Source organism: Hemiscyllium ocellatum, chromosome 2, assembly GCF_020745735.1.
Source record: "Hemiscyllium ocellatum isolate sHemOce1 chromosome 2, sHemOce1.pat.X.cur, whole genome shotgun sequence".
NCBI classification, from domain to species: Eukaryota; Metazoa; Chordata; class Chondrichthyes; order Orectolobiformes; family Hemiscylliidae; genus Hemiscyllium; species Hemiscyllium ocellatum.
In genome coordinates this window covers 41,744,993-41,757,892 of record NC_083402.1, presented here as the reverse complement: position 1 = coordinate 41,757,892, position 12,900 = coordinate 41,744,993, and the positions used below count along the sequence as shown (strand labels likewise).

Sequence of the window (12,900 nt, the reverse complement as noted above, 5' to 3'; positions counted from 1 at the left end):
TATCAAATAGCTATTAACCAAGATTTATTTTTTTCAGATATAGATTTAATTTTTTGTGGTTTCTTCCTGCTTCCAATCCCCTTCATTTCTCTTCAGCAAAACGTCTCAAGCTGAGTTTTTCAACAAACTGAGACCTAATTTCTTATACTTGCTGAGAGTGGAACAGCAGGGTATGGGATTAACAATTAGCTCTAATTATTGCATTTTCTCCACACAACATGTGGCATGCTCACCATGCCTTTCTGTTTTTGCAAGAGTTAGTAAATACACAATCAGACTAACTCACATAAGGGTAAAAGTCAAAGTTGCATACAAAATTATACACAGAAGCTGAAAAATGCAGAAGGAACGACAAATAAAATAATTAGGTAAACTGACGCAAGATAAAAGAAATGGTCTGAAATCTTTGTAAATCTTGAAAACAGCCTCTGATTGAAATCTTAGTAGGAATTTTGTGAGAAATCACTCCACAAAGCTTCTTTTAGTCACCCCATGTTATAAGCTGTGCAAAGTGGATAAGTGAAAATAATGGGATTACTGTGAATTATATCATATGCACATTAATGTAAAGAAAAGCCACTTAGCTGACAAATGGTTGTTGTTTGTCATGTGCTTTGAATTGAAATTGCAGACCTGCCAATATCCCAGATATCTCTGGAATGGCATGTTATACCACACTGGGTCATTGGTTAGACTGTACCGCAGCAAGCTTCACGATGAACCAAAGACTATATTTATGACACAGCCAAGAGCTGGCATCATACGCCTGCCACATGGCACCATGAAAAGAGGAGGATAAGCTCCATAAATAGGGATGAGGCTGGAGACTGGTGGGGTGGGGACAGTCAGTGAGCTGTCTGTTATGAAATCTGCTGACATTAAATTTTAAAAGCTGATTCTAATCAGCATTTGTTAAAACTAAAAAGTAATTCCTAGCATCTGCTCATCTCTTTTCCACAGACAGCTACAGCTTGGATTTCTAAAAGGTAGATTGTGTTTCACTAATTAAATTACATTTCTTGATGAAGTAACAGAAAGGTTTGGTGAGGGAATGTAGTGAATTTTGTCCACATGGATTTAGTAAAGCGTCTGAGAAAGCACTATATTAAAAATGCTGGTTAACAAAGTTGAACCTTATGGAATAGAAATGTCAGAATCAGCTTGGATAAAAATTGGTTTGAGAACAGAAATGTAAGTGGTTGATTTTAGGATTGGAGCATTGTAGCTGGTAGTATTTACCATGGGTCAGTGCAAGGACCATTGCTTGGAAGTAACTTAAATTTTGCAAAACAGAAAAAAAATTCGAAGTTTGCTGATGATACCAAACTAGGAGATGTGAAAACAGTGATGAGGATAAAAAGGACACAGGAAAATGGACAATATATGGCAAATGGAACTTAACAGACATGAGTAGGAGGTGTATTTTGACAGATGCAATAATGGGAGGCAATACAGAATTATTAGTACAGTTCTACAAAGTACAAAAGACAGCTAGGCCTGGACAATCATGTGCATCATATTTGAAGGTGGCAAGGCATGTTGAGAGAGTGGTTAGCATACATTATTACACTTTTACATAGATATATTTTTATACAAAATTTATATTTTTTATACAAGTATACATTTTTATAAGTAAAAACCTAAGCATAGAAATAAAAAGGTTTAAAGCTCAATTATTAAACTATAATGCAAAAAAGGAACTTTGCTCTTGGGAAGTGGTTCACATTTAAGGGAACCAAATAGGCTGTAAGAGTGCTGGAATCTTCACTTCACAATATATTCACTGATGGTGACCTCCACAGGTGACAGCTGGGGTTTGGGAACCGAGTGGGAACCAGTGGACTACAAGACTTCAAAGAACAAAAAACAATCCATTTGCAATAGGCAGAGGAAGAAGAGGGAGAAATAAGATTACCTGTAAAGTTTTCTTTAGGATTTCTCACACATATAAAGGTCATAGAGTCATATAATTGCACATCCTGGAAATAGACCCTTCGGTCCAACTCGTTCGTGCTGACCAGATATCCCACATTAATCTAGTCTCATTTGCCAGCATTTGGCCCATATCTCTCTGAACCTTTCCTATTCATATATCCATCCGGATGCCTTTTAAATGTTGTAATTATACCAGCCTCCACCACTTCCTCTGGCAGTTCATTCCATACACACACCACCCTCTATGTGAAATGTTGCAGCTTAGGTCCCTTTTAAATCTTTCCCCTCTCACCTTAAGCCAATGCCCTCTAGTTTTGGACTCCCCACCCCAACCCAAGGAAAAGACCTTGGCTATTCACCCTATCCATGCTTCTCATGATTTTACAAACCTCTATAAGGTCACTCCTCAACCTCTGACATTCAGGCCTATTCAGCCTCTCCCTATAGCTCAAACGCTCCAACCCTGGCAACATCATTGTAAATCTTTTCTGAACCCTTTCAAGTTTCACAACATCTTTCCTGTAGCAGGGTGACCAGAATTGCATGCAGTGTTCCAAAAGTGACCTAACCAAATTCCTGATGAAGGGCCTCTGCCCAAAACGTCAATTCTCCTGCTCCTCGGATGTTGCCTGACCCGCTGTGCTTTTCCAGCACCGCACTCTTGACTCTGATCTCCAGCATCTGCAGCCGTCACTTTCGCCCAGCATCCTGTACAGCTGCAACATGACCTCCCAACTCCTATACTCAGTGTACTGACTAATAAAGGCAAGCATACCAAATGCCTTCTTCACTATCCTGTCTGTCTGCCTGGACTCCACTTCCAAGAAATATGAATCTGCACGCCAAAGTCTTTTTGTTCACCAATAGTTTCCAGGAACTTACCATTAAGTGTGTAAGTCATACCTTGATTCCAAAATGCAGCACCTCACATTTATCTAAATTAAACACCATCTCCTACTGCTTGGCCCGTGGCCCATCTGATCAAGATCCTATTCCACCTGGAGATAACCTTCTTCACTATGCACTACACCTCTAATTTTGGTGTCATCTGCAGACTTACTCGCCATATCTCCTATGTTCATATACAAATCATTTATAGAAAATGATGAAAAGCGGTAGATGCAAACCAACTCCTGTGGTTATCAGCACCCCTCCATCTAAAAAACAACCTTCCACCACCACCCTGTGAGATACTGAGTTTTAGGTTATCTTTACTAACTCTTTCACCAGCTCATTATATTCATTAATACCAGATTTCCGTTCATTCATAACTCTTTACTAACCCATTGTTTATTATAACAAGGTTTCATTCATTTATAAAACGGCGGTTCTATAGTACATTTTACTAACATAAGATAGATCAAATTTAAAACAACCCTTTCTAATCAGAACAAAGCTTTCAAACTCATTACTGAATTTTATCAGCCCGTGCTACCTCTGAATAAGTGCAGCACACAGAACATCCCCATCATATCTCCACAAAACATTACAATATTAATCTGCCCTTACCAACTATCTCCCAGACCTGAACAGATTACAGAACTTCAAACAGTTTCCCCAGTTAGTATATAGTTGTTAAATACCTTTTAACTGGGCTGTTATCCCTTTATGAAACTAACCGACAAAACTGCACTTCCATGAAGCTGGATGAATGAACGAAACTGACACCAGCAAATAGTAAATAAATCTTACAACCCAACTGCTGGGGTAGCCAGCTTAATATCCTTTATTCTTTTATTAACTACAGATACAATTTCGAACTAATTTAGAGCATATAGGCCTAGTATTTTTACTAACATTTACTAACTTAAAAGACAAAAGGACTAACACTCTTAATTATGCAAGCAGACCGGACAGACACACTTAATCCCATCAGAAGTAGCAGCCAGCACTTAGTACGTTTTAATCCATCTCCTGTCTTCCAGGACAGAACTTCCCAAACCTGTGCGTGTTGTAGATAAACAATGTAACACCATAGTGATGGAATTTTAATATATGTCACAACTGTGTATAAAGGGGCTCTTGTATTTCAGGATTCTATTGCCGCCTCGAACTTGTGCAGCTTTTGTGGTTGTTGAATAAAGAGGCTATTTTCACCATTCACCAATTTTGGTCATTATTTGAACACAATTCTACAACCCTCTGTTTTCTATCTTCGAGCCAGTTCTATTTCCAAATGGCTAGTCCTCCCTGAGATCTAACCTTGCTAACCAGTATACCACGAGGAACCACGGTGAACACATTACTGAAGTCCATAGAGATCACATCCACTGTTCTGCCCTCATCAATCCTCTTTGTTACTTCTTCAAAAAGCTCAATCAAGTTTGTGAGACATGATTTCCCATACATAAAGCCATGTTGACTATCCCTAATCAGTCCACGCCTTTTCAAATACATATACATCCTGTCCCTCAGGATTCCCTCCAACAACTTGCCCACCACTGATGTCAGGCTCACTGGTCTATAGTTCTCTGGCTTTTCCTTGCCACTTTTTTTTAAAAACAGTGACACCATGTCAATCAACCTCCAGTCTTCTGGCACCTCACCTGTGGCATCAATGATGCTAATATCTCAGCAAGGGGCCCAGCAATTACTTTGCTAGCGTCCCACAGAGTTTCTAGGGTATAGCTAGTCAGGTCTCAATGATTTATTCACCTTTACGCATTTTAAGACATCTAGCACCTCCTCCGCTGTAATATGGATATTTTTCCAAGGTGTCACTATTTACTTCCTTGTTTCTTTTTATTTCCAAAAGATCATTGATTACTGAATTTATAAATCTTTATCAGCTACGATTTTGATAGAAATCCAAACTCATTATGAGACTTGTCTCATGAAATAATTTAAAGAAATGTGTCTCCAAACTGGCAAATTTTCAGCCAAAGATTGATGTTTTCTATGTTTAAAAGACCTACTGACCAATGAGCTGCAGTGATGATGCTTTTACATTGCTCTGCACTATCAAATGCAATATTATAACTGATCTACAACTGAAAGACGACAATAAAAATACGTGAGTGTTTTAATGCTCCACATGATTGCCTTTCTTAAATTTGTCAGGATTAATCTGTATACGCACAAGATGAAACAAGTAAAATCATGGTTTCATGAAGAAAATAAAACAATTCAGTTCTGTTTGTGGTTCTTAATGCTTGCCATCACAGCATAATGGGTCATGGAATAATTATCCTGTTAATTGTTAGGATTGCTGTACTATTCAAGCACCATAAGTACAAAAATTAGAACTGATAAATAGGAGTGTTATGTTTAGATACGAGCATCATGTAAAATGATTAGAAAACTTATACTGTTAACCTTCAAGGTTGCACGTTGCAGTTTGCATATTTAAAACTTGATCAAACAACAATTTTATCTATAACTCAGATTTAAGAATATGCAGCTACTGGTAACAGTCAAAATGTCGAGACGAAGTGTTGAAATTTAAATGCAAAGATCATTTATGAAGTAATTGCTAAGAATATATTGTCCATTTTTTGGAAATTATTGCATTTCCAACATTCTTCATTGGGATTATTGAAGTGGATTTAGGTTTATTTTCAGTGTATTAGGACCCTCCAAATGTTTGGATGTAAGCAATGTTCTAAAGAATGGAGCTCCATAAGACTCCTGTTACCATCTCTCACTCACTGTTTAGTCACTGCAATGAACTGTTGGTTAATTGTAGAGAAGAATGTACATGGAATATATGGTAAAGAACAGTCCATTTGGCCCAAATGCTCCCCACCAGTATCCATCCACCCCTCCTCAGTTATCTTTATTCACTTTTGCTTGTGCTTATCTAGCTTCCACCTCAATGCATCATCTTCCCTTGAGTACATTAACACAGAAGACAATCTTAATGCTCCTTTGTGCCTGCCAAAATGTGACTAACAAATGAAAATGCAGATGCATGCAGAATTCAAATTGTCTTTCCGCTGGGAAAAGAAATTCTTTGGCATCTTGTCACGACAATTCAACTGCCGAATCAAAGTTACACAAACATTTCATAACCAGTGTATTTTTTTACCTTTAATTTTGGCTTACTATGTAGATATTTAAGTAGAATGTAGAGGGAAAGAAGCTGTGTACATGGCTCATCAAATGCTTCTTGTAGCATAACTTCATCGACAACAGCAATCGCACCTGGAAAAAGAGTAACATTTTCATCCTTACAATTATTTTAGAAATAAAATACTTTCAACTGAGGGGAAAAAAAAAACTATCATATAAACAACCTTTTCCTTTCTAGATATGTACGAGAGTTGTTACATAACTATTGCACACAACATTAGAGCCACTGAGCAAAGTATTTACCCATCTTTTAAATAATTGCTGAAATTGTCAGATGCATCTTTTCATTGTGTAGTCCAATCCTTGCTTACTGCCCAAATGTGTAACCTTAATGAATATTGTATTTAAGCAACTCAGTGACATTCTTTGAAAGAGTAATATGTTGGCTGCATACAGAGGAACTGGATGTTCCAGACTTAGATTTTCAGAAGACTTTTTATAAGATGCCATAACAAAGGTTATTGCAGAAAATTATAGCTCATAGTGTTGAGGATGGGGTGGATCCATACTGATATGGATGTAAGACAGACTAGTTGACAGGAAACAGACAGCAGGCATAAATGAATCATTTTCCGCTTGGCATGACGTAACATGTGGTGTGCCACAAGGATCAGTGTTGGGACCTCAATTTTTTTACAAATTATATAAGTGGATTGGATAAAGAAACCAAAGGCAAGATTGCTAAACTTGCTGATAATACAAAAGATAGGTGGTAAAATAGGCTGTGAAGACAACACACAACAGAGAGAAAGATAGACAGGTTAAGTGAGTGAGGAAAGACCTAGAAAATAGAACAATAATGTGGGGAAGTGTGAGATTGCCCATTTCAGCAGGAAAAATAAAAGAAATAAGGTATCTAAATGATGAGAGATTGCAGAGCTCTGAGATGCAGAGGGTTCAGTGTGTCCTAATGCATGAATCACAAAAAGTCAGGATAAATGTCTAGTCGGTAATTAGGAAACCTAATGAAATGTTATCATTTATTGATATGGGATACGAAAGTATGGACGTTATGCTTCAATTATTCTGGGCACTGGTGACACCACATCTGGAATAACACGTACAAGAGAGTCAGTGTTCCTTTCCAAGAGAAACCGCCAACAGATCAACTGGGCTGTCTTGTATAGGCGCAAGCACAAAAGGGACAGTCTGAAGAAATTCAGAAAAATTTCACTCCCATCGAAGAGTGAAGTTCCAATGAGCTGCTGGTGTCTCTCTTGCTGAGAACATTGCTAAGAGGAATCAGAAACTCGAGTTGTGCAAGGCTGAACATGAACAAGCAATCAAGGCTGCCAAAATAAGGAAAGTCAGTACAGCCACAGCTAAGGTTACTCAGAAGACAGCACCCAAACAGAAACTTGCTAAGCCAATAAAGTCTCAGACACCACATACTGGTGGAAAAAGCTAATTATCATCACTATATCTGTACAATAAAACCTGAATAAGGTAACAGAAGTGTCCTGGACTAATAACTGGAATGGGTAGTTTGTCTAATGAGGAAAACTTTGAGGGGCTAGGCCTGTATCCACCAGAGCTTAGAAGAGTAAGAGTTAAAGTTGATTGAAACATATATGATCCTGAGGGGTCTTGACAGGATGTGGAAAGATTATTTTCTGTTACGGAAGGTTGTACAATTAAGGGTCACTATTTAAAAAAATAGGGATTTGTTTAAATATTAAGACAGATGAGAAATTTTATTTCAGAAGATCAGGAGTCTTTGGAACCACTCTCCCTCAAAAGGGCAAAGGCAGCAGATACATAGGACCATCATTACCTTCAGTTTCCCCTCCAAACCTCTTATCATCCTGACTTGAAAACACATTGCTGTTCCTTTTCTGTTGCTAGGTCAAAATCCTGGAATTCCCTCCCTAAGGGCATTGCCTATCAACCCATAGAAGGCGGACCGCAGAGGGTCAAGAAGGCAGCTCACCATCACCGGGGCAACTAGGGATGGGCAATAAATGCTGGCCAGCCAATGATGCCCATATCCCACAAATGAGTAAAAAAAAAGAGGGGCAGAGTTCTTGAATACATTTCTAAGGCAGAAGGAAATGAATACTTGATAGGCAAAGGGTGTGAATGATTATCAGGGTGATTAAAATGCATGTGAAGAAAGGAGATCAGCCATGATGTTAATGAATGCTGCATCAGCCTCAAGGAACTGAGGCCCTACTGCTGTTCCTAATTTGTATGCATGTATAAAGTGCTGGAGAAGCTCAACAGGTTTGGCAGCACCTGTGGAGAAAGAGAAACACAGAGGGTGGAATTCTATAGAGACCCAAGCAATGTGGGCTATGGGAAACTGAAGGCAGAATCATGTGAGAAGTTCAACGGGATCTATCCTGACATTAGGGAGCAACTTGCTATATATCTAATGCATTTGCCAAGTAGTACTCACTTACTGATGCTACAATTTGCCTCATTAACATTCAGATTCCTGTCTTAATGAGTGGTGGATAGCAGCATAGACGAGTTGGACCGACATGTCTGTTTCCATGCTATACATCTCTATAACTCTAAGTTCAATATGACATGTCTCCACATGGAGGAGATTGGTGGAAATGGGCTGCCAGATTGATGTGAGGTAAAAATGGGACATGAGGCTCTGGAGGGGAGGTGGTTATCTGGCAACCAGGCTAGATGTGGCATACTGCCAGAGGTAGATACTTAACAATTACTAAAGCATATGGTATCGTCAACCAATTTAAATCAATATTAATTACCAGAATCTCATAGATCATGAAATGTTAGCGCTTAATTCCGAGGTTAGACTTTTAGCATACTTCTGTCCTTTGTACAATAAACAATTTTCCCACTTACACTTTAGATCTTCCTCTTTAATAAAGGAGTCAATTAGTAGATTAAATGTGAAGTTGTCTGGAAAAATTCCATATTGTATCTGCAAAATAAATTGAAACATTGAACAAAGAGGATAATAAAATCAACAACAACCAAATCAAGGAAGTTTGCATTAAAAATATCTTTGTACATAACATTTTCTATTGATTTAATACAAGCTGGCTCAGAAAGCCAAGTAGGGAAACGTTCTGAGTTAGCAATCCCACTCCATATGGATATCCCTAGCTGTCACATTTTCATTCTAGAGAAATGTGGATCGGACTGAGTCAGACCCGACTCAGTAGCACCACTGTAGGGCAGATAGCAAGCCCTCCGGGTAAGGAAACCCAAATCCGTTGACTGAGACATCTTACCCTATTGTAGTGATGAATGCCAGTCCTCACATCCCTCTTATCCCACATACCATCTCATCCCTCATACATCCCATACCTCCTTCAAATCATCCATAGATTCCCTATAGCCAATCACCGAATATTCAATCCTTAGAAGCCATGCAATAGCAATGAGAATCCTTTGAAATGGTCATTTTAAAAAAGTACACATCGATCAACTGAACAGAGTTTTCAGTGAAAAAGAAATCATACTGACAGCACGGTGACTCAGCAGTTAGCACATCTGCCTCACGGTGCCAGGAACCTGGCTTCATTTCCAGCCTCGGGTGACTGTCCTATGAAGTCTGCACATTCTCCCCATGTCTGTGTGGGTTTTCTCCGAGTGCTCTGGTTTCCTCCCACAGTCCAAAGATGTACAGGTTAGGTAAATTGGCCATGCTAAATCTCCATAGCATTCAGGGATATGTAGGTTTGATGTGTTAGTCAAGGAAAATGTAGATTATAGGGGAATGGGTCTGGGTGGATTACTTTTCAAAGGGTCGGTGTAGGCTTGTTGGGCCAAATGGCCTGTTTCCACAATGTAGAGATTCTATGGTTCTATGTAAAACTATCCTCCACTAATGAGAGGGAAAAGTCCCTTAACTGGCTGTTTAGTTGCGAGAAAACAAATAAGCAACAACTATTGAGAAACTACAAGGACAAATAATCCTTTAATAGCCTCTTAAATTCATCAAACTGTGAACCCCACCCTGGTCAGCTAAGTGATTCATAGCTTTTGAAACTTAGCCAAACATTCATAATATTTGAAAAACAGTGACTCTAATGTTGACCCCCAGTAATGTATCTTACTCTAATCAGAAAACAACTGTTCATCAAAAGATGGGCAAACAAACTGTTTAGTGTGTACTATGATCAAACAGTCTCCAAACAGGGAGAGACAGAAAAGACTAAATATGTCATCAAATTTCAAAGCAGTACAAGAATAATACAGCAGTAAATAGTAGGAATCTTAACTACCTAAGTATTAACAGGGATTGTTTTATGATGCAAGGTAGAGACAGAACAGTGGAGTTAATGAATTTGGAGTTAGATTTAAACTGCCAGCACAAGCACATTGCATTAAATGGACTCTTTTCAGTGTTTTATCATTCTGTCATTCTATGTGTCAAAAAGAATTCTAGGGACCATTACTATCAGTGTTTCATCAGTAATGAAAGCCTCCAGATTGTTATAAAAATTCAATTGTTTAGGGATTCAAAAGTTGCTGATAGTCTAAGAGTTAGATAACCTTGCCTCTACTGCTGTATTAAAACTAAATGCATCATTTATTGATGCATAAGTAATGCAGAAAACAGATTCTCTATTCCAGCTCCTCAGTTTATTTTAAATTATAATTAGTGGGCTGAGATTTTGCCTGGGTGCAGAGGCACACTGCCCCACGTGAATAGCCATGCTTTGATTTCTGTTTGGAGGAAATCCAATTTGGCTGTGATATTTTGGGTGTTGGGAATGTACCGTGTGTATAAAACACAGCTGTCCCAGCTGAGGTCAGGCTCTACATTGAAGTGGGAGATGAAAATCTGATTTTCTCTCACACACCATTTTCTTTTGGTGGTTTTTGAGTCCCATTGAAAGCACACCAGGTTTAAGGATTTGTGATGAAAACAGAAAAAACTGCTGAGGAGTTTGAAACCTTCTGAAAAATGAAATATTTTAACACAATGAAATGGTACTGTTTGGTGTACTGTAATTTGGATGTGTTTTAATGCAGTTATTTAATCCAGAATGTGTGCTGCAAAGGTGAGTTGATGTTTACATTGACTGACATTGTGTAATTACTCAGATGCATTACAGTAATTTTCCATGGAGAAACTAAAATAATGTATTTTTAAAAATGTTAAAAAAAGGTCTTCCATTTCCACACTTTTGTCTGACTTCATCAGATGGCCAGACCAAGCTGCTTTAAAGTAAACCTTGTTTTTGAAGGGAAAAAAATGATTTGTATCCATTCACTAACAGCACTCTGCTTTGAAACATAAATGGACATCTGTTCAGAAGGTGCAGTTGGAAATCTTGTACAGATAGCGATTCCATTATGAATATTTGACTGGGATTCTAAAGCTGTGCGCGTGCACTTGTAGAGTGAAACTTTCAGGAGTACACAGTGACAAATCTGTCTTTTTGCTTCTTGTTTGATTACAAGCATAATAGGCTTAAAAGACTATAACTTTTCATTCTTTGGGTTATTTGGTTGAGTATCAACGACTGAATTTATATTTCTACTTAAATAGTAGAGGTCTAATGGTTTGCAACGGTTTTAAAATATTTTCCATTGCTACTGCACTGCTCCCAAGAACAACAAAATGTGCATTCTGGGTGAGTGCTTATGCAGGACGCATGGGTGACATTGAGGTGACATGGGTTGTAGGGAAGGTAAATGGAATGCTGGCTTTTATTTCAATGAAGTATAAACTTAAGAGATCTTGCTAAAATTATACCAGCACCAGTCCAATCACAGTTGGAATCATGTGAACGGTCCTGGGCCATTTATCTAAGGAAAGTTATTGGAGACATATCAGAGAAGGTTCAGTAGACTGAGACGAGGCACGGCGTGATTGTCTTACGGGGAGAGATTGTTCTCCTTGGAATGTAGAAACATGAGAGGCGATCCTCTAGAAATATAAAATTTTTCGAGGCCTTGACTATGTAGAAGTGGTCGTTCCTCCTTCTGGGAGAGTCTATCACTAGTGGGCATAATCTCAGAAAATGGGGTGAGATGTTTAAGACAAAGATGAGAAGATATTTCTTCTCAGAAGGTGATGAACTTATGGATTTATTTACCACAGAGGGCTGTTGAGGCTGGGTCAGTAATTATATTTAAGGCTGAGACTGTCATAGATTTTTGAACATTGAGGGAATCAAGGGTTATAGGGAAACTGCAGGAAAGTGGAGTTGAGGATTAACAAATCAGCCGCAATGTGAGCGACTTGATGGGCTAAATGATGGTCTTCCAGTGTTATGGTCATATGGTCAGGGAAGTAGTAGGGAATGCGGTAAGTGGATGAGTGAGGATTGAGCCTTTTAAAAAGCTGAGGATTGAGCACTGTTTTGCAGTACCCAGGCATCCCTTCTAGCCAGCCTGCCTCTGTGCCTACTTACAGTCAGAGATGTACAGCACGGAAACAGTCTGTTCGGTACCAACTCGTCCATACCCACCAGACATCCTAAATTAGTCTAGTTCCATTTCCCAGCACTTGGCCCATATCCCTCCAAATCCATCCTATTTGTACAACAATCAAGATGTCTTTTAAATGTTGTAATTGCACCAGGCTCCACAATTTCCTCTGGTAGCATGGTGGTTCGGTGATTAGCACTGCTGCTTCACAGCTCCAGGGACCCGGGTTCAAATCCAGCCTCACGCTGTCTGTGTGGAGTTTGCACATTCTCCCAGTGTCAGCGTTTATATCCTCCGGGTGCTCTGGTTTCCTCCCACAGTCCAAAGATGTGCAGTTAGGTGAATAGGCCATGCTAAATTGCCCATATAGTGCTCAGGGATGTGTAGGTTAGGTGCATTAGTCAAGGGTCAATGTAGAGTAATGGTGTCGGGGAATGGGTTTGGGTGGAATTCTCTTCAGAGGGTTGGTTTGGACTTGTTGGGCCAAAGGACCTGTTTCCACATGTCGGGATTCTAAGCTCATTCCAT

The 12,900-nt window shown here is 39.0% G+C and overlaps 1 protein-coding gene across 1 annotated transcript in view; it reads right to left on the bottom strand.

Moving 5' to 3' along the window:
• mrps27 (mitochondrial ribosomal protein S27) overlaps window positions 1-12,900 on the bottom strand; it is a 94,575-nt gene that overhangs the window by 32,024 nt on the left and 49,651 nt on the right. Inside the window, exons 6-7 of the mRNA XM_060843848.1 lie at window positions 8,827-8,905; window positions 5,963-6,078 (exon numbers count right to left, since the gene is read on the bottom strand). Of these exons, the coding sequence (XP_060699831.1) occupies window positions 5,963-6,078; window positions 8,827-8,905 (195 nt within the window). The remainder of the gene's footprint in view (window positions 1-5,962; window positions 6,079-8,826; window positions 8,906-12,900) is intronic.